Genomic DNA, 23145 nt, shown 5'->3' with positions numbered 1-23145 from the left:
TATCTTTTGCTCCTGCCTGGTTACATAAATATATACATAAGACAATACCAGTACGCAGTAGGTGAGCATATGATATACACAAAAGAAATTTTACTGTGCTTGCAGTTTACAGACGTTTTTCGGCGACTGTTCGCAAATGACTAAGATTAATTTGTTTGGTGCGGTGTCTGTCTGTACATACAGTTTTCAAAATTTATCGAAAATAATATTCCAAATGACTAGGCTTTCTAAGTGTCATGAAGTGCGTCCGCGAGCGCGCGCGCGCGCGCGTGTGTGTGTGTTTATATGTGTGTGTGTGACAGAGAGAGGGAGAGAGAGAGAGAGTTCAATATCAGTGCACAGATACAACAAGAAAATTATCACTATCACATATACTGCCCCTTAAATTGTATTTGGCAATTTTGAGATTCACAAGACTTTGTGTCTCGTGTATCAGATCTGTTATTGATCATTGTCCTGTTTGTATACACTATTAAATGAACTCGTGAAATATCGTCGCACCTCGAACAGCAGTCGTATATAACTTAAAACGGTAATAGAGTAAATTGTGCAGCGCGCTGACGAATGTAATCCACCAAATTGTTAGCAGGCGGTGAACCGAAGTGACGTAGAATTGTAGGACTGGAAACAAGAAGGACGACATTGCAACTTGGGTCTACGTGCTTCCTTCGTGAATAAGAGGAAGGTCGTGGAAAATGCTTTGTGGGACTAGATAAGAGACTGAACTTGAATAACATCGGACAATGCAGACCGAAACAGTGTACTTGAGAATAAAAAAAGATTTTTTTCTGGTCATCAGTCTTGTGCCAGCTTCTTCATTGCAGAGTAGTATTTGCACGCTACAGCCTGAATTATTTATTGAGTGTATTCCAATCTTATTCTCCGCCTACTCTAATCTCAGTCTTCCTGTAGTGTTCCCTCTAGCACTATGAAACTCATTCCCTCACGTTCTAACACATGTCTTATCATCATAAACCTTATCAACCTACCTAATTTTCAACATTCTTCTGTAGCACCACAGTCCATGTTTCATTACCATACGATGCTGGCTCCGAAGTTACATTTTCAGAAATTCATTACTTGTCTTAAAGATGACGTTTAATGTTAGTACACTTCTTTTGGGCACGAATGCGCCCATTGCCTGTGCTAGTCTTCTTTTTATGGTTTCCCTACTTTTTCCGTCACTTGTTATTTTCTTTCCAAGGTAGCAGTATTTCTTCGGTTTGTAAATTTTGATGTTACGTTTATCGCTAATCTCATTTCCGCTACTCCTTACCGCTTTCGTCTTTCATCAGTTTACCCTCAATTTTTATTCTGTACTCGTTATCTTCTTCACTTCACTTAGGGCAACAATATCATCAGCGAATCTTGTGGCTTATATCAACCCACCCTAAATTTTGATCCCATTCCTGAATCTTTCTTTTAATTCCGTCATGGCTTCTTCGTAACTTAAGCAAGTGGGTTGAAAGACTACCTACGTTTTAATCCGAAAACTTTGTGTTTGATCTTCCAGTCGTATTGTCCCCTCTTGGTTCTTATACACTTTTTATATTGCCTGGCTTTACCTAGAACTTCTCCAACTTTTCCCATAATATTGAATATAACCATTATTTTACATTGTTGAACGTTCTTACCACGTCGAAAAATTCTATTAGCAAACATTTCTTAAGGTTTTCTTCCATTATCAATCACAATTCCGGGACTTCCTTTCTTGTGCCTTCACTTCTCTGAAAGTCAAATTGATCGTCATCTAATAGATAATCAATTTTGTTTTCCAGTTTTCTGTATATTGTTCGTGAAAGCAGTTTGTCTGCATGATCTCATCATGATTTGCTGATTATCTGCCGTTGTTGTTTTTGGGATTGTGTGGATGATATTTGTTTGAAAGTCCGTTGGTATGTCTCCAACCTCATTAATTCTACATTCCATCTTCAATAGTCGTTTATTTGCCACTTCCCCTATCGATTTCAAATATTTCGAAGGCATCTTATCTGAAATTTGAGAACTGGAAGAAGACATGACATGTTCGTTGATATATGTTACGGCTATCACTTGTGATGTGCAATTGCAAATACGGCCCGTAGTCTCTTTCAAGGCCAGGAGACGAGTGCGATAGGAAATCAGTGACGTGTGTGTACATAGTATTCCAAATGTTATAGAAGAGGGATGTCCAAAGGCCACAGATGGCACCTGATAGATCGAGACTCGTTCTGCAACTACGATAAAGGTAGTTCTCATAGAAGACGTCTAGTTCCTAACAAGAGCTACGAACTTTCAACGTTATCTGGTAAACGAAGTAGCCACTGGAAGCATTTGGTGGAAATACCGACTGCTTCACGTTAGACTGCGAGGTTTTTGTGAGCCTTGAATCGTTTCTGGGATGGTCTCCGTTTTTTATTTCAGTTATACGTAACTTGTGTGTATAATAATTATTTGCCTTTCGTAATTTACGCCGATTTCAGTTGTCCTTTTATTTATAACTTTCCATATTTTCAGTTGTTAAATGTGAGTTTTTTGCTACTTTCCATACAAATCGTAATTTTTGCCGGTTGCATTCACAGATGGACTAGAGAGTAGGGACCCGTATGCACGCTCTCGTGTGTGCCTATATTTACTTCTGAAATGTTTCTGGCGGCGGCGAATGTGTGTGTTTCCAATGAGCAGACCGGCGCTATCTTTCAGGGTTCAGAAACGGTATCTGTGTCTTATTCATTGTCACAACCGTCGAAAAGAAAGCTCGATTCGTGCCGCCATCATGGGTCAATTGCACCTGGAAAATTGTCAGACGCGCTACTTGAGTCCGCTTGACAGCGTTTGTAGCACCCACCAAGAGGACACTCCTGCATTTTCAGGTCATCATACAGGATTGCGTGCCCAGATACCACAAAAGTGTCAACTACGGGAGCGATATCTTTCACACTCAATCGGTGATCTTACAAACCAACTGTCTCTATTCGCGTCTCTGTGTCGCCAACGGGCTATTGCTAGTCCTAAATTGTTTTGCTCACGCCACGTTCGACCTTCTTTGAACTGTCACACCCCCGAATGCACATTCTTCCATTCTTCTCTTTCATGACACAAGCAACACGTCTCCTTCAACTGGCGATGAATTACAATGGGTGTAACATCAAGCAAGTGGAGAAAACGAGTGATTGTATACCGTTCTTGTAATGAAAAAGTCGCTATTTCTATTACCATAATCATTTCTCACTCTCATTGCAGCTGCTAGAGTTCGGTGTACCACATAATGCTGGCATCTATGCCAAGCATACACAGCATGCTCAAATACACTCCTGGAAACTGAAATAAGAACACCGTGAATTCATTGTCCCAGGAAGGGGAAACTTTATTGACACATTCCTGGGGTCAGATACATCACATGATCACACTGACAGAACCACAGGCACATAGACACAGGCAACAGAGCATGCACAATGTCGGCACTAGTACAGTGTATATCCACCTTTCGCAGCAATGCAGAGATGCTGGATGTAGTCCTGTGGAACGGCTTGCCATGCCATTTCCACCTGGCGCCTCAGTTGGACCACCGTTCGTGCTGGACGTGCAGACCGCGTGAGACGACGCTTCATCCAGTCCCAAACATGCTCAATGGGGGACAGATCCGGAGATCTTGCTGGCCAGGGTAGTTGACTTACACCTTGTAGAGCACGTTGGGTGGCACGGGATACATGCGGACGTGCATTGTCCTGTTGGAACAGCAAGTTCCCTTGCCGGTCTAGGAATGGTAGAACGATGGGTTCGATGACGGTTTGGATGTACCGTGCACTATTCAGTGTCCCCTTGACGATCACCAGAGGTGTACGGCCAGTGTAGGAGATCGCTCCCCACACCATGATGCCGGGTGTTGGCCCTGTGTGCCTCGGTCGTATGCAGTCCTGATTGTGGCGCTGACCTGCACGGCGCCAAACACGCATAAGACCATCATTGGCACCAAGGCAGAAGCGACTCTCATCGCTGAAGACAACACGTCTCCATTTGTCCCTCCATTCACGCCTGTCGCGACACCACTGGAGGCGGGCTGCACGATGTTGGGGCGTGAGCGGAAGACGGCCTAACGATGTGCGGGACTGTAGCCCAGCTTCATGGAGACGGTTGCGAATGGTCCTCGCCGATACCCCAGGAGCAACAGTGTGCCTAATTTGCTGGGAAGTGGCGGTGCGGTCCCCTACGGCACTGCGTAGGATCCTACGGTCTTGGCGTGCATCCGTGCGTCGCTGCGGTCCGGTCCCAGGTCGACGGGCACGTGCATCTTCCGCCGACCACGGGCGACAACATCGATGTACTGTGGAGACCTCACGCCCCACGTGTTGAGCAGTTCGGCGGTACGTCCACCCGGCCTCCCGCATACCCACTATACGCCCTCGCTCAAAGTCCGTCAACTGCACATACGGTTCACGTCCACGCTGTCGCGGCATGCTACCAGTGTTAAAGACTGCGATGGACCTCCGTATGCCACGGCAAACTGGCTGACACTGACGGCGGCAGTGCACAAATGCTGCGCAGCTAGCGCCATTCGACGGCCAACACCGCGGTTCCTGGTGTGTCCGCTGTGCCGTGCGTGTGATCATTGCTTGTACAGCCCTCTCGCAGTGTCCGGAGCAAGTATGGTGGGTCTGACACACCGATGTCAATGTGTTCTTTTTTCCATTTCCAGGAGTGTATTTTAAGTCAGACCACATTTTCCTGTCTACTTCCACTTCTAAAAAGAAAATCGGAAACCTTAGGACTGGAACACAGTTCTTACTACCTCAACACAAAGGAAGCGAGGCTGCTTGCGTAACTCAGGAAATGTCTGTCGTGGTGTACTAAATTGATTTTGAGAAACATTTGTGGACTCATACGTCATGATAAGTAGTTTCTTAACAATGCGAGCCGTTTCGTTTACAGAATCTCTCTCTACCGCATGTAGTGAATGTCCGCCGTTCCCAACATTTCCTCATGAGTGCATCGCTTCGTCTGGGATTAAATTTCGTGTCCCTTTCGAATTGTTTAGCGGAGTACCCAATGTTCCCTAGAAAACATTCAAAGTATTCCATAAATATTGTAAGAGTGATACACCAAATGGCTGCTTCTACTAAGTAATCCTTATTTGCGACAGACTGTTTCGGCTTATGATATTTTCGAATACCTGCAATTACAATTTTGGTGAGAACAGGTATGGATGCCAATGTCATTCATACGAAAGTAGCTGTCTTGTACTCACGTCTAGATTGATGTGACGTCCATATTGCGTCGTTAGTGGACTGTTTTGTAACTGTCACTGCTTTTATGAGATCGTAAATGGCTTCCAGATGTTGAAATTAAATGTTAGTTACGGCGTGACAGCAGTTTAACAGTTGCACTCTTACGACGCTGTATGTTTACAAGGATTATGCAGATGAACAACGATATTATTTGATTAAAACTTGTTACGATTGTCTTTGGTTGTTGAGTATGTTACTTCCGATTTATCCATTTCCGTGTTCTGAAAATTCAATAACGTTTTTACGATAATACTTGTGTCTAAATTCCGTATGTACGTTTAATATTTTTTGGGGCATTTTCTTGTGTACATATAAATTTCTAATTCCTCAAGAAAGTTCATTGCAAAACCTTTTGGTATTCTGTGTAGCATCTGTAGTGTATTTTCGACAGTTTCAGCAGTGTGATTATGGTTTTTCAAATGTAGAAAGAAGCTCGACTGATTGTATTCGCTCTTTCTAATGTGTTCTTTATATCCTATGTTAAAATTTCTTCCTGTTTGGCCAATGTAAAAGCTATTACAGCTGCCACATGTGATTTTTATATATGCCTGGGTTATCATATTTCGATGTTCTAGTGATAGCGGAACGCAATTTTATTGATAGGTTGTTATTGCTTCTAAAGGCTAGATGAATATTTATGGCTTTAAAATACTCATTAATTCTGATGGTGATTCTACCAACGTAGACTGCTGGTACGTATCTTATTTTCTGTGTCGGTGACGTTTCTCAAGTTACGCGTATCTTGCTATGTATTGTGTTGTGCTTTGGAATTTTACATTTCTAATACAATTTTGTGATTATGTTGGGGTCTAAATCATTTTTATAGGCAATATAACGAAGCGTGTTAAGTTCTTTTTGAATTGCTGGCTTTTATAATGGGAGGTTACTTAATCTATTAATCATTGAACGGAAAAATGCTAGTTTATGAGAGCCTGGGTAACAGGAATTGGCATTTCTAACATTGTCAGAAGTGGTATTCTTTCTATAGATATCAAATATATGACGATTATTATTTTTGCCAACTGTGAGATCTAGATAGTTAATTGTATTTTCTTTCTCAGTTTCCATAGTGAATTTAATTTTAGGGTGCAGTTGGTTACGTTTTTGGCGGATTTTTTTATTTCTGCGTGGATGTCATCTATCAACATGAGGGTATCATCTACATACCTAAAATAGTATAGAATTTGATTGAGAGTAGGCCAATCTGAGTTAAAGAACTGTTCCATAAATAGTCCTAGGTATTTGCGCATCGCATTCTCTGAGGCGGAATTTGGGGATCAGGCCAGCATTTACCTAAACGAGCGTGGGAAACCACCTAAAAACCACATTCAGGCTACCTGGTGTCCCAACCAATACTCGCCGACACGCAGATTCTATCCGGGTTCGCTCACTTCCCCATTCGTCTTCTCACATTATTGTGAACTGGAAACTAGGAACCAGGAGCCAATATGCTACAGGCACGTCCGAGAATAAAGAAATGTTATCAAAACTAATTAGGTTTTCATGTGCGTTAGCGATCAGTTTCCCTCGTTATCTGTTAATGTTCCCATTTCATCGTGTCTCTCGCACAGGCAGCCATAATAGGTGGCTATATGGTTTTTGTAGCATATTCAGCGGCGAACTGGGAGGGCTTGCCATTGGTACTGGAACCAGAGTCTACATCTACATTTACATTAATACTCCGCAAGCCACCTGACGGTGTGTGGCGGAGGGTACCCTGAGTACCTCTATCGGTTCTCCCTTCTATTCCAGTCTGGTATTGTTCGTGGAAAGAAGGATTGTCGGTATGCTTCTGTGTGGGCTCTAATCTCTCTGATTTTATCCTCATGGTCTCTTCGCGAGATATACGTAGGAGGGAGCAATATACTGCTTGACTCTTCGGTGAAGGTATGTTCTCGAAACTTTAACAAAAGCCGTTACCGAGCTACTGAGCGTCTCTCCAGCAGAATCTTCCACTCGAGTTTATCTATCATCTCCGTAACGCTTTCGCGATTACTAAATGATCCTGTAACGAAGCGCGCTGCTCTCCGTTGGATCTTCTCTATCTCTTCAGTCAACCCTATCTGGTACGGATCCCACACTGCTGAGCAGTATTCAAGCTGTGGGCGAACAAGCGTACTGTGACCTTCTTCCTTTGTTTTCGGATTGCATTTCCTTAGAATTCTTCCAATGAATCTCAGTCTGACATCTGTTTTACCGACGATCAACTTTATATGATCATTCCATTTTAAATCACTCCTAATGCGTACTCCCACATAATTTATGGAATTAACTGCTTCCAGTTGCTGACCTGCTATTTTGTAGCTAAATGATAAGGGATCTATCTTTCTATGTATTCGCAGCACATTACACTTGTCTACATTGAGATTCAATTGCCATTCCCTGCACCATGCGTCGATTCGCTGCAGATCCTTCTGCATTTCAGTACAATTTTCCATTGTTACAACCTCTCGATACACCACAGCATCATCTGCAAAAAGCCTCAGTGAACTTCCGATGTCATCCACCAGATCATTTATGTATATTGCGAATAGCAACGGCCCTATGACACTCCCCTGCGGCACACCTGAAATCACTCTTACTTCGGAAGACTTCTCTCCATTGCGAATGACATGCTGCGTTCTGTTATCTAGGAACTCCTCAATCCAATCACATAATTGGTCTGATAGTCCATATGCTCTTACTTTGTCCATTAAACATCTGTGGGGAACTGTATCGAACGCCTTGCTGAAGTCAAGAAACACGGCATCTACCTGTGAACCCGTGTCTATGGCCCTCTGATTCTCGTGGACGAATAGTGCGAGCTGGGTTTCACACGACCGTCTTTTTCGAAACCCATACTGATTCCTACAGAGTAGATTTCTACTCTCCAGAAAAGTCATTATACTCGAACATAATACGTGTTCCAAAATTCTACAAACAATCGACGTTAGAGATATAGGTCTATAGTTCTGCACATCTGTTCGACGTCCCTTCTTGAAAACGGGGATGACCTGTGCCCTTTTCCAATCCTTTGGAACGCTACGCTCTTCTAGAGACCTACGGTACCCCGCTGCAAGAAGGGGGGCAAGTTCAATAGCATACTCTGTGTAAAATCGAACTGGTATCCCATCAGGTCCAGAGGTCTTTCCTCTTTTGAGCGATTTTAATTGTTTCTCTATCTCTCTGTCGTCTATTTCGATATCTACCATTTTGTCATCTGCGCGACGATCTAGAGAGGGAAATACAGTGCAGTATTCCTCTGTGAAACAGCTTTGGAAAAAGACATTTAGTATTTCGGCCTTTAGTCTGTCATCCTCTGTTTCAGTACCATTTTGGTCACAGAGTGTCTGAACATTTTGTTTTGATCCACCTACCGCTTTTACACAAGACCAAAATTTCTTAGGATTTTCTGCCAAGTCAGTACATAGAACTTTACTTTCGAATTCATTGAACGCCGCTCGCATAGCCCTCCTCACACTACATTTCGTTCGCTTCCCGTAATTTTTGTTTGTCTGCAAGGCTTTGGCTATGTTTAAGTTTGCTGTGAAGTTCCCTTTGCTTCCGCAGCAGTTTTATAACTCGGATGTTGTACCACGGTGGCTCTTTTCCATCTCTTACGATCTTGCTTGGCACATACTCATCTAACGCATATTGTACGATGGTTTTCAACTTTGTCCACTGATCCTCAACACTATCTGTACTTGAGACAAAACTTTTGTGTTGAGCCGTCAGGTACTCTGTAATCTGCTTTCTGTCACTTTTGCTAAACAGAAAAATCTTCCTAACTTTTTTAATATTTCTATTTACGGCTGAAATCATCGATGCCGTAACCGCTTTATGATCGCTGATTCCCTGTTGTGCTTTAACTGTTTCAAATAGTTCGGGTCTGTTTGTCACCAGAAGGTCTAATATGTTATCGCCACGAGTCCGTTCTCTGTTTAACTGCTCAGGGTAGTTTTCAGATAAAGCACTTAAAAAAATTTCACTGGATTCTTTTCCCTGCCACCCGTTATGAACGTTTGAGTTTCCCAGTCTATATCCGGCAAATTAAAATCTCCACCCAGAACTATAACATGATGGGGAAATCTACTCGAAATATTTTCCAAATTATCCTTCAGGTGCTCAGCCACAACAGCTGCTGAGCCCGGGGGCCTATAGAGACATCCAATTACCATATCTGAGCCTGCTTTAACCGTGACCTTCACCCAAATCATTTCAAAATTCGAATCTCCGTCAATTTCCTTCGATACTATTGCACTTCTTATCGCTATAAACACGCCAACCCCTTCACTGTCCAGCCTGTCTCTGCGGTATACATTCCAATCTGAGTTTTTTTGTCAAATGTCTTGAGCAGCTAGTTCGGCAGCCTACACACAATGGGAATATCTTAAACCTTGTAGCTACAGATAGGCCAGACCTTATCAGCAATGTCAGTATAGAGACGGGGATTAAGGATCATGATGTCATTATAGCAACTATAATAACGAAAGTTAATAAATCAGTCAATAAGGCTAGGAGAGTGTTTCTGCTAGATACAGCAGATAATCAGTTGTTAGCATCTCACTTAGTCAGTGGATTGACATCACTTACTTCCAATAAGACGGACGTAGAGGAATTATTGGCAGAGTTTAAGCAGATAGTAAATCGTGATCTGAAGAGTTAAGTGCATAGTAAATGGATACAGGATGGGAAAGTGGAGTTATTGAACGCAGTTTTCCGAAATTCCTTCACCAGGGAAGACAAATGGAATATTCCAGAATTGGAAACACGAACAGCTGCTAGCATTAGTTTCTTAGAAGTAGATACCTTAGGGCTTGCGAAGCAACTCAAATCGCTTGATACGGACAAGTCTTCAGGTCCAGATTGTATACCGATTAGGTTCCTTTCAGATTACGCTGATACAATAGCTCCCTACTTAGCAATAATACACAACCGCTCGCTCACCGATAGATCTGTAACTACAGATTGGAAAATTGCGCAGGTCGCACCAGTGTTTAAGAAGGGTAGTTGGAGTAATCCATCGAACTACATACCTATATCATTGACGTCGGTTTGCAGTAGGGTTTTGGAGCATATACTATATTCAAACATTACGAATCACCTCGAAGGGAACGATCTATTGATACGTAATCAGCATGGTTTCAGAAAATATCGTTCTTGTGCAACGCAGCCAGCTCTTTATTCGCACGAAGTAATGGCCGCTATCGACAGGGAATCTCAAGTTGATTCCGTATTTCTAGATTTCCGGAAAGCTTTTGGCACCGTTCCTCACAAGCGACTTCTAATAAAGCTGTGGGCCTATCGGGCATCGTCTCAGTTGTGCGACTGGATTCGTGATTTCCTGTCAGAAAGGTTGCAGTTCGTAGTAACAGACGGCAAATCATCGAGTAAAACTGTAGTGATATCAGGTGTTCCCCAGAGAAGCGTCCTGGGACCTCTGCTGTTCCTGATCTATATAAATGACCTGGGTGACAATCTTAGCAGTTCTCTTAGGTTGTTCGCCGATGATGCTGTAATTTACTGTCTAGTAAGGTCATCCGAAGACCAGTATCAGTTTGCAAAGCGATTTAGAAAAGATTGCTGCATGGTGTGTCATGTGGCACTTGACGCTAAATAACGAAAAATGTGAGGTGATCCACATGCGTTCCAAAAGAAATCTGTTGGAATTCGATCACTCAATAAATAGTACAGTTCTCAAGGCTGTCAATTCAATTAAGTACCTGGGTGTTAAAATTACGAACAACTTCAGTTGGAAAGACCACATAGATAATATTGTGGGGAAGGCGACCCAAAGGTTGCGTTTCATTGGCAGGACACTTAGAAGATGCAACAACTCCACTGAAGAGACAGCTTACACTACATTCGGTCTTCCTCTGTTAGAATATTGCTGCGTCACGTGTGATCCTTACCAGGTGGGATTGACGGAGGACATCGGAAGGAGGCAAAAAAGGGCAGCTCGTTTTGTATTATCACGTAATAGGGGAGAGAGTGTGGCAGATATGATCCGCGAGTTGGGATGGAAATCATTAAAGCAAAGACGTTTTTCGTCGCGACGAGATCTATTTACGAAATTTCATTCACCAACTTTCTCTTTCGAATACGAAAATATTTTGTTGAGCCCAACCTACATAGGTAGGAATGATCATCAAAATAAAATAAGAGATATGAGAGCTCGAACAGAAAGGTTTAGGTGTTCGTTTTTCCCGCGCTGTTCGGGAGTGGAATGGTAGAGAGATAGTATGATTGTGGTTCGATGAACCCTCTGCCAAGCACTTAAATGTGAATTGCAGAGTAGTCATGTAGATGTAGATGTAGAATAGCGAAATTTGGCAGATGCTGAGGAAGCAGAGACTATTGTATTCTCGGTTCAAAAGAGAACGCACAAATGACGGCAAGCAGAGGTTAGTAGAGATTCATGCATCTGTGAAAAAATGTATTTGCGAAGCATACAACAACTGCCACCGTCACATCCTAGCAACATATCTGGCAGAGAAGCCGAGAAAATTTCGGTCCTATGTAAAATTGCTAAGCGGATCTAATGGTTTCATTCAGTACATTGTTGACCAGCCCCGTCTGGCAGTTGAAGGTAGCAAAACGAAAGCCGAAGTTCTAAATTTCGTTAAAGAAGTGCTCCACACAGGACAAGCGTGCACACATACCGTCATCTGGCCATCGGATAGACTCCCGAATGGACGACATAGTAATAAGAATCTCTGGCGTAGGGAAACAACTGAAATATTTGAAAGCAAATAAATCATCAGGTCCGGATGGAATCCGAATTCGGTTTTACAAAGAGTACCTTACGGCATTGGCCACTTTAGCTAACTTGCATTTATCATGAATCTCTCGCTCGGTGGAAAGTCCCAAGTGACTGGAAAAAAGCGCAGTTGATTCCAATGTACAAAACGGATAAAAAAACGCAAAATTACAGACCAATACCCTTAACTTCGGTTTGCTTCAGAATCCTTGCACATATTCTCAGCTCAAATATAATAAACTTTCTTGAGACTGAGAAGCTTATGTCCTCAAATGAGCACTGTTTTAGAAAGCATCTCTCGTGCGAAACTCAGTTTGTCCGTTTCTCACGTGATATTCTGCGAACAATGGCTGAAAGACTCCATATTTCTAGAATTCCGGAAAGCATTTGAGACGGTGCCCCATTGCAGGCTATCAACGAAGATACGAGCATACGGAATAAGTTCACAGATATGTGAGTGGCTCGAAGGCTTCTTAAGTAGTAGATCCCAATATGTTGTAGTCGATGACGAGTATTCATCAGAGACGAGGATACCGTCAGGAGTGCCCCAGGGAAGTGGGATGGGACCGTTGTTGTTCTCTATATACATAAATGATGGCGGACAGGGTGGACGGCAATCTGCGATTGTTTGATTAGAATGCTGTGGTGTACGGTGCCGTGTCGAAGTTGAGTGGCTGCAGAAAGATGCACAACGACGTAAACAAAATTTCTAGTTAGTACGACGAATGACAGGTAGCTCTAAATGTGGGAAAATGTAAGTTAATGCGGATGAGCAGGAAGACGAACATGTAATGTTCGTCTACAGTTCTACAGCATTACTAGCGTCGCGAACGGAGAGTCAAGTCGTTTAAATATCTGAGCGTAACGTCGCAAAGCCATATGAAATGGAACAAGCGTGTGAGAAGTGTGGTAGGGAAGGTTTATCGGAAGAATTTTAGAAAAGTGTGGTTCATCTGTAAAGGAGGTAACATATAGGACACTATTGTGATCTATTCTTGAATAATGTTCGAGTGTTTTGGATCTGCACCAGATCTGACTGAAGGAAGATATCGAAGCAATTCAGAGGCGGGCTGCTACACTTGTTACAAGAGGGTTTGACAACGTGCAAATGTTACGGAGATGCTTCGGAACTCAAATTGTAATGCCTGGAGAAAAGATGACGTTCTTTAGAGGAGTAATATTGAGAAAATTTAGAGAACCATCATTTGGAGCCGACTGCCGAACGGTCCTACTGCCGATAAAGTACATTTCGCATAAGGACCACGAAGATGAGATACGAGGAATTAGGGCTCATATGGAGGCATAGATAGCTGTTTCCCTCGCTCTTCTTGCGAGTGAAGAGGAAAGGAAACGACTAGTAGTGGTACAGGGTACCCTCCGCCACGCACCGGAATGTGGCTTGCGGATAGTCTATGTAGATGTAGATGTAGATGTAATGCAATGTCATAATTGTGGGCTTGTGGTCTCTTATATATGGGAGATGGCAGAATATTTGTGTTACGCATGTCCTTTGTGTCCCACAGAGGCAAGACTCCTTGTTCGGCTCATTTCTATTCTGTATTATCTACCTTGATAGTACTGCGTTAAGCTGACCGATCCTTCTCGAATGAAAAAGATTGCTTATCTTCTGCTCACGCTTTTCGGCATTCATGATTACGGTTCCTTTCTTTAGCAGATTATATAATCTCGTCGATGTTAATGGTCTTGGTAGTCTGTTGCATATGTACAATACATTAAAATAACATGCTGGATGTTTCGTGACCAATTTCGGAAGGAGGATTGAGGATCGTCGCTTCAGTGTTGGGGTTAATGCCGTCGGAAATAGAATTCTGTGTACATTCTGACCAAATTCGCTCTTTTTCAAACGTTGGCAGAGTCCTCGAGATGTTAAATTTCTTAGGTCGACAACAGGTAGCATTTCGTCGATTCTTTTTCTGTAATCTTCAAACTCCTTTTTTCACGAAGTATTGTGTAATAGATAGTTTCGTCTATGGCTCTGGGTGAAACACATTCGCCGTCACTGAGGATTTATTAATCGTTCCAGAACTGTGTCTGAACATATCACACCCAATTCTTTTCCAAGTAGAGAGCTGTCTAAAACAATAGCGAAGTTGAAACTTTCTGGAAGATTAAAACTGTGTACTTGATCGAGACTCAAACTAGGGATCTTTGCCTTGTGCTCGCAATGGCTCTATCAACTAAGCTCTCCAAACACGACGCAGAACTTCTCCTCACAGCTTTGCTTCTGCCAGTCTCTCGACTACTATCTTCCAAACTTCTCAGATGTTCTCCGGAAAAACTTGCTGGACTAGCATTACTGGAAGAAAGAATATTGCGGAGATATGGCTTAGCCACAACGTGGGGGGTGATGTTTCCAGAATCTTCACTCTGCAGCGGAGTGTGCGCTGATATGAAACATCCTGCCTGATTAGAACTGTGTGCCGGACCGAGACTTCAACTTCGAACCTTTGCCTCCAAGACGGCAGACATTTGCCATAGTGCCTATTTCTAGCACATTAACATTTATTTTACATAAGATGTTTGGTGCAGTCTTACATCTGCAGTAATGAAATATGTACAGAGTTTCATTTAGGCTGAGTATTTCATTTAATGCGATAGTCCGATAAGAAAATACTAATCATTTGCTAAATATGCTTATATGTGATTGTTGTAAATGAATATACTTGATGACAGCTATCCAGGTAGCAAAAACTATTTACAATACGCAGGGAGTAAGCAACTTTACTACTGGTTATTCTAGTAGTCTAACTGCATGCCATCACTACATTGTGACTGGCAATATGGATCAATTATATTCCCTGCTTTCAAAGCTAAATGTTTCATCTCAGAAATGCACAGGTAGTTCGAAACTTTTATAACCAAATGTTGAACCATAATATCATGTATTTCATTTCTTTTTCAGGGTATTTGACACAATATTCTATCAGTTTTATGACCAATTTTTAATTATGAGATTGAAGCTACGATGGCGACTTAAAGTACACGAGAAAATTTTTGTGGGATTTTAGCTAATTTGGATTAATGGGTTATTTTTAGAGCAAAGTCAATAAAGCAAAGGGATTTTAACGAAAAATCATTAACAGACACTAAACTGAAGTTCGTGCTCAGTCATGTCATTCGTTTGCTATGTTCATTGTGCAAAAAATATGCCAAGCTAGTGCCAAGCAGTGGAAAAAAATCATGATCTTCGACTTCTTAAACTTCATAAAAATAAGGACTGATGTTTTTTGATTGTGTAGTTTTCATAATTAACGTTATTTGAAGCAAATACTGAACTAACCGATGTTTACGCTGTGTGTAAACATTTTAATATACTCAAAAGGCTTTGGTTTACTATAATGAAGTTTGTGCTCAGTCACGTCACTCGTTTCCTACGCTCATGGTGCAAAAAATATGTCAAGCAGTAGAAAAATGTCTTACATTTTTTGATTGTGTGGCTTTCATAGCCGGCCGCGGTGGTCTCGCGGTTCTAGGCGCGCAGTCTGGAACCGTGCGACTGCTACGGTCGCAGGTTCGAATCCTGCCTCGGGCATGGATGTGTGTGATGTCCTTAGGTTAGTTAGGTTTAAGTAGTTCTAAGTTCTAGGGGACTAATGACCACAGCAATTGAGTCCCATAGTGCTCAGAGCCATTTGAACCATTTGGCTTTCATAATTAACGTTATTTGAAGTAAATACTGAACTAACAGCTGTTTACGCTGCGTGTAAACATTTTATTACAGTTGTAAGTCTTTGGTTTAATGAGTCTGACAGAAGCAAGTTTTATTCCTTGATGGATTTACTTCAGTGGAGGCGGTAGGCTTGAATTCCGTTTCAACTTTTACATAACACGAAGTAATTTTAAAATGAATCTGGGTAGTTAATTTTGATTAGTCTCCGTTTTTTCAAAAACTATTTCTGGAAGCAGAGAATACAAATTGTTCCTTTCTTGTTATGCACATGGCGAAGATGTAGCAACGCACAGCAGCATGCCTACCTGGCTGTGCCCATACGGTCGCCACATCTAACTTAAAGCTTCCCAACATTTTGTTGGATCTGAGAATGTTCCTTGACTGTAGAACCTGTGATAGTTAGAAAATTATACCTTAAAATGTGGGAGGAAAAGAATAAAAAACAAAATAGTAAAAAGTTCGAAAATAAAAATGAAAGTGCACAATTCCTGAATAAAAAAGAGTAATTGCAAATGTGACAACAGAGAATTCTGACTGTGGGATAAGTCTAAAGTAACATTCCAGAGACATATTTGTAAGTATAGATAATGCCAGGTTATTTAAGTTCATAAATTGTAAATCAGTTGTTGCTGTTATTATTAAGTTGTGTCACAGAAGATAAAACTGGTTTTGCCACATTCATTTCGTCTCTGTTGTCACATTTTCAGTATATTGGCTTCTTGGTATACCAGGTGCATCATAGACTGTCTTCACATCAATCTTGAAAGCACCCACAACTGTTCCTGAGCACAATAATTTTCTAGAATGCAATACCTAAAAAAGAAACATAAAACATATGTGAATGCACATATAACATGATGTTATGCATATTTAAACATTATTTTTTCTGTGACTTTACTAGCTCCGTTAATGCTCCAAAGATGCTCTGAAATACACGATATTTAGATGAGCACTGTTCTATACAAGCACTGCAAACTACATTCTTTTTGTATATAGTAATAGAAAATATACATTTTGCGATGAATACTACATTAAGGTGATGTATGAAATATGAAAAATTTTCATCGTTATCGCTCGTAAAATGAATTCATAGTAGATACATAATTTCAAGTCTCTTTTTCCCTTTAGCAATATCAAAAACGCTTATGCATAGAAATATAGTTTCTGTAAATTTCGATTTCACGTAAGCCTCGAACTACATCTGAACATCGAATGTAACAGAAGTTAATTTAGTAAACAGTTTTCTCTGAGGATTGAAACAAAAGGATGCAAAGTTTCCAAAAGTTCATTTTCCAACCACAGGCGTGTGTAATCGGAAGTTAACATCAGTTGAGGCCTGAGATAACAGTTTAACTTTTTGAAAGTTCAGATAAGAACTAAGGATATAAAATTTGCTTCATTATATCATTATTATATATAGTGTGATTCCGTGGTGATGTTAGAGGCTTACAGGGATGATAGGAAAGGGTAACTGTATGAATTTGAAGTAAATAAGCGTGGTGAGGAAACGACTGAGTCGAAAGTTACAAGCTAAAATCGTTCTGCTACCTCTGACAGTGAACATTTTCTGCTTCAAGCTCTTTGTTTTCCAGATTTTGGGAGGAGGAAGTATGGAGTAATACAAGAAAAAATGTCCAGTAAATAAGGGCTCTAACGAGCACACCTTAAGAGCTATGAACAGTTGTTCATCTTAGCTACTCTGAAGAAGCACATCTCTTCTACTGAACAAGCGCTCATAGCTCTTAAAGTATACATTTTAGAGCCCATGTTTACCGGCAGTTTTTTCTTGTTCTGGTCCATACTACCTCCTCCCAAAATATGGAACGCAAAAAGCTTGCAGTAAAATAGATCTATTGCGAGAGGCATGAGAACCATTTTTGCTTGCAAGTTTTGACTCGGTTGTTTCTGGACCGGAGTCTTTTATCTCAAATTGTTACATTTACCCTTGTCCGTCATCCCTGGAAGTTTTAAAAATCGTCACGAAATCACCCTGTTTATTGTACATAAAAAGCATGATATCTTGTATTCATACATTTAAATGCATTGGAGAAGTTATGATTGTTGCAGTGAACATTAGGCTGAAGTTCACTCTGGCATCTTAATTAGCTAACATACTCCCTTTGGCTATATCTAACATAAATATACCTTTTCACGTATACATAATTTGTGCTGACTTGTAAATATGAGTATAGTTTTACAAACTTTAACAAACAAAATAACAAGCTACTTATATTTTGAGAAATATTATTGTTCAGACTAAGATTGTTACTTCATAACAAATACATGTAACACCAAACACTAATTCAAAGTCGTCTGCAATTCTAAACTTGCTGCGTAAGTACTAAATTGTACTTCTTATTATATGAGATTAGAGATTAATGCAATGTGGTGTAGCTGGCAGAATATCATAGGACTTTCAGATACTGTAAGGCACCACCTTAGACCAAAAAGAAATTTTAAGGGGGCGGGTGAGTATTCTATGTAATAATTCCTTCCTTAAGTACGAAATATAGTGATGGATAACAAACAAGCTTGGATATGTCCCTGAAAATACAAGGGGGAATAATCCTCAAACACGGTCAACCGAATCGGCTCATATACGGCAGGTCACTTGTGTGCAAATTAAAACGAAACACTCTTAGATATTTCGTTTCAACATCCCTGCTGTTTAAAACAAGCACCTCTAAAGCTCATACAGCTCAATGGACTCAAAATTTAGAGGGTTGCCAGATAATTGAAAATCGACCATTCTTTTCGTCATCATATTGGGGGTCCGCAAATGAATATTTTCCTCGATATCGAGGAAAGAAGCTGTTACGACTGTCGCTTATGTACGTGTAAGATAAATGCTGGTCACCGAAAGCGCCGCTGGCGTAGCTATCACGGCCTGTGGCTGGGAAGCAGATAACTTGTGTTCGATTCGCAAAGACATTCTGCAATTTTTTTTTAAATTTGTGTATTTTTCCCTATCGATATTCATAGGAACACAAGAGTAAATAAGCTAATCAATATAGAATAACAACAAGGTAGGCAAATAATTTTCTCAAACGACTCGGATTAACAAACAATTAAAATATCAAGAACCATATATTCAGATGATTTTATCGTTTGCATTAAAACTAAATCTCGAAAAAGAAGTATTTGAAAATGTATACCAAGTCAATATCCGAGAAATTTCCAGAAACAACAGTGTAGTTGAGCGAAGACTGCATTCATAAGATTTTCTTCGTGCGACGATTGGGATGTTTATATGACATCCATGTAATTGTCCGAAAGAATGTGAGGACACGTAGTAGAATGAGTGAAAGAGTCACTTTGAGACAGGGCTAATCAATCTTTTTTGCCTACCATCCATTATTTTTACGAGTATTTCTGTTGCCATTAAATTTTTCTAACCGCCCATCCGTTCCACAATAATGGCGATTTATCAAGTAGGGAAGTAATTTTATTTTATAAAATGTATATAGTACAGTTGCAGCAAGTTAAGGTATGTAATAATAATAATTACTTACCTAATACTTAGTGTCAAAATTTATGACAACCTAAAGAAAATGGTTTTTAAAACTCCTACCGCCTACTACCACCATAATATCTGAAGCGTTCACTAGTAGGTGTCAAAGAGAAGGCTGACTACCACTGATGTAAGGGAACTTGGATTAAAATTTTGATTCGTTAATAATCCAAATCGTTTGAGAAATTTGTTGGCCTACCTTGTTGTTATTCCTGATTAATTACCTTACCAATGCCGATACAGAAAAAAAATCTGAAGAATGAATGTGGGAATCGAACACAGATTGTCTACTCCCCAGCCAGATGCATTGGTCCCTACACATAGGAGTAGCTAGGTAGAGTAGTATTTAGCATATTGGACTTTCATTCGGGAGGATGACGGTTCAAACCCACGTCCGGCCATCCTGATTTAAGTTTTCCGTGAGTTCCCTAAATCACATCAAACAAATGTCTGATGGTTCGCTCGAAAGGCTTCGGCCGATTTCCTTGCCCATCCTTCTTTAATCCGAGTTTTTGTTCCATTTCTAATGATATCGTTGTCGAAGGGACGTTAAACACTAATCTCCTCCTCCTACATCATAGGCGCTTTCATTAAACAGAGTTTTTCTTATAGGTAGATAAACGCCGGTCATAAAAGGTTTTTCCCTCGATTTTTGAGGAAAGTACACGTTTGCGGACACTCCATACGATGATAAAAAATGCTCAACTTTCAGTTACCAACGATACCGTCAATTTTGAGTCGATTACGAGACATGAACTTAAGGTGTGGTTTTCTCAGAAACTGGAATGATATATTTCAGACAAAATATCTTATAGTCTTTCATTTTATGTTGTACACAATCCATCTGCCAAATGTGAGCCGAATCGATTCGACGTGTCTGACTCAGGCATACCCCTTCTTAGTATTGGAGTAGTCAACAGCTACGTGCACATCTGGATTTAGCCTGTAAAGCTTTTTAATCTTAATCTATAACAAAGATACAGCGAGAAAATTCAGTTTCATACTTCAGATGAATTTTCATTATCGAATTTAATGAAAGATAACCGAGCAGAATCAATTTCATCATACTTACAAAGCAATATAAGGAATGTGCTTCCTGAATTTTCGTACCAACGTATAACTGATAGTGAATTTAGAGCAAAATCATGAATGTATACTTACTGAAAGTGTTATGATTTTATCGAACAGCATGATTGGAGGCATGTGGAAGTCGAACACAAAATACTGAAACAAGCAAGACACAAGTTAGTGTTTTGACAATAGCATGTTCAAACAGTTTTATTTTAGAGTTACTGTTTTATGTTACGAATACTTCGTTGAATCCTGAGATTTGCTGTCGAGAAAATATAAAAGAGATTTTTACAAGTTTTTGATCCATTCAATGCACATCCTGAAAAATTAGCGCAAGCTAGTAGACTATACATCAGTGGGATCAACCCTCACAACTGTAGTAGTAAACTAATTTTATAATCGGTAGTTTTCCTTAAATATCACATTATGTAATTATCAAGGAAGTCTAAGGATGGTTTGTAAAATCAATGAAGAATCGGTCATATAGGATAGGTTAGTGCGATCTAGCTCAAAAAGTCAGACTGCAGGAAAACGTCACTGCGCTTCGGTCCCCTAGACGATAGAAAATCACTTTCAAGTCTCTGTGTCCTAAAAAAATCACGTAAAAATCTGTAATTCAAGTATGGTATGTATAGTTCTGTAATGTCTCTTAAGCATTTCAAAAGTCTGTTCTTAGTTGTAATTAGATTCAAAGTTATATTAATTTTTTTTGAAACAGTTGAAACTTTTCCCTTCCAAGGAAACAGTTACAGTAGCGCTCAAAAGTATTTTGTAGTTGACGGTGTTATGTTGTTAGTGCTGTTTGCATACAGTCACAACAAGTAAACGTGTATAACTGTGTCACTCCATCCAGCTTAAAGCGGACTGTGATTGCATACCTAGTAAAGAAGCAACGTCATAAAATAGAAAAGTAAGTACATATTCCTTTAGCTCAAACGTACTTTGTATTATATTTTGGCCGAGCGGAATTCATTAACAACTATAACTGAGGCATTCAGAGTGTGTTTACTTGTAGAGACAACTAGAAACATGCCAAAACACAAAGAATACTCGGTTGATGTGAGACAAGATGTTATGCACGCCATGAGTACATTCTTGGAGTGCTGCTGAGCGATCTGGGATCCTTACCAGATAGGACTGATGGAGTTCATCGAAAATTTTCAAAGAATAGCAGCACGTTTTGTATTATCGCGAAATAGGGGAGAGAGAGTGTCACAGACATGAGACAGGGTTTGGGACGGACGCCATTAAAACGAAGGCGTTTCTCATTGCGACGGAATCTTTTCACGATATTTCAATCACCAACTTCCTCCACCGAATGCGAAATTATTTTCTTGACGCCGACCTACGTAAGAAGAAACGATCGTAATAATAACATAAGGGAAATCAGAGCTCGCACGGAAAGGTATACTGCTAATTTCTTCCGTGCACTGTTCGATAGTGGAATAATAGGGAATTACTGTGAAGGTGGTTCGATGGACCTTCAGCCAGGTACTTAAGTGTGATATGGAGAGTATCCATGTAGATGTAGATGTAGATGTAGATGTAGACGAAGAACAGAGAGTCGCAGTCTAGCGTTGCTAGGGACTATAGCATATCCCAAACAGACTGAAGAGCCAAAGAAACTGATACATCCTCCTAATATCGTGTAGAGCCCCCGCGAGCACGCAGAAGTGCAGCAAACGCGTCTGGGAATGGACTCTAACGATGTCTGCAGTGGTGCTGGAGGGAAATGACACAATGAACCCTGCAGGGCTGTCCATAAATCCGTAAGAGTGACAGGAGGTAGAGATCTCTTCTGAACAGCACGTTGCAAGGCATCTTAGATATGCTCGATAATGTTCATGTCTGAGGAGTTTGGGTGGCAGAAGAAGTGTTTAAACTCAGAAGAGTGTTACTGGAGCCATTCAGTAGCAATTCTAGACGTCTGTGGTGTCTCATTGTCCTGCTGCAATAGCCCACGTCCGTCGAAATGCACATTGGATATGAATGGATGGAGGTGATCATACAGGATGCTTATGTACATGCCACCTATCAGAGTTGTATCTACACGTATCAGGGGTCCCGTATCACTCCAACTTCACGTGCCCCACACCATTACAGAGCCTCCACCGGCTTGAACAGTCCCCTACTGACAGGCAAGGTCAATGGATACACGAGGTTGTCTAAATGCCCTTACACGTCCATCCGCTCCATACAATATGAAACGAGACTCGTGCGACGAGGCAACATGTATCTAATCATCAACAGTCCAATGCCGGTGTTGACGGACCCAGGCGAATGGTTCAAATGGCTGTAAGCACTATGGGACTTAACAGCTGAGGCCATCAAGCCCCTAAACTTAGAACTACTTAAACCTAACTAACCTAAGGACGTCACAGGGACTTAACAGCTGAGGCCATCAAGCCCCTAAACTTAGAACTACTTAAACCTAACTAACCTAAGGACGTCACACACATCCATGCCCGAGGGAGTATTCGGACCTGCGACCGTAGGTGCCGCGTGGTTCCGGACTGAAGCGCTTAGAACCGCTCGCCCACCGCGGCCGGCATACCCAGGCGAGACCTAAAGCTTTGTGTCATGCGGTCATCAGGGGTACACGAGTGGACCTTGGATTCCGAAAGCCCATATCGATGATGTTTCGGTGAATGGTTCGCACGCTGACACTTGTTGATGGCCCAGCATTAAAATCTGCAGCAAATTGGGGAAGGGTTGCACTTCTGTCACGTTGAACGATTCTCTTCACTCGTTGTTGGTGTCGTTCTTGCAGTGGATCGAGGGAAATCGGCTCGATTGATTTGGGATGATATGGAGCATCGTTATGGACTGCTCGTTCATGTCTCTAATGTAAAACGCTCAGTTTTCTGGT

At 41.0% G+C, this 23145-nt stretch overlaps 1 protein-coding gene across 1 annotated transcript in view; it reads right to left on the bottom strand.

The window, feature by feature from the left end:
• The window catches only part of LOC126358244 (otoferlin), a 288211-nt gene that overhangs the window by 260873 nt on the left and 4193 nt on the right, over window positions 1–23145 (bottom strand). Inside the window, exons 2-3 of the mRNA XM_050007531.1 lie at window positions 20367–20429; window positions 16000–16084 (exon numbers count right to left, since the gene is read on the bottom strand). Coding sequence (XP_049863488.1) covers window positions 16000–16084; window positions 20367–20429 — 148 coding nt within the window. The remainder of the gene's footprint in view (window positions 1–15999; window positions 16085–20366; window positions 20430–23145) is intronic.

Source organism: Schistocerca gregaria, chromosome 1 (genome assembly GCF_023897955.1).
Source record: "Schistocerca gregaria isolate iqSchGreg1 chromosome 1, iqSchGreg1.2, whole genome shotgun sequence".
Taxonomy (NCBI): domain Eukaryota; kingdom Metazoa; phylum Arthropoda; class Insecta; order Orthoptera; family Acrididae; genus Schistocerca; species Schistocerca gregaria.
Note: the sequence above shows the minus strand (reverse complement) of the source record. Positions and strands in the feature narration are given on the sequence as shown.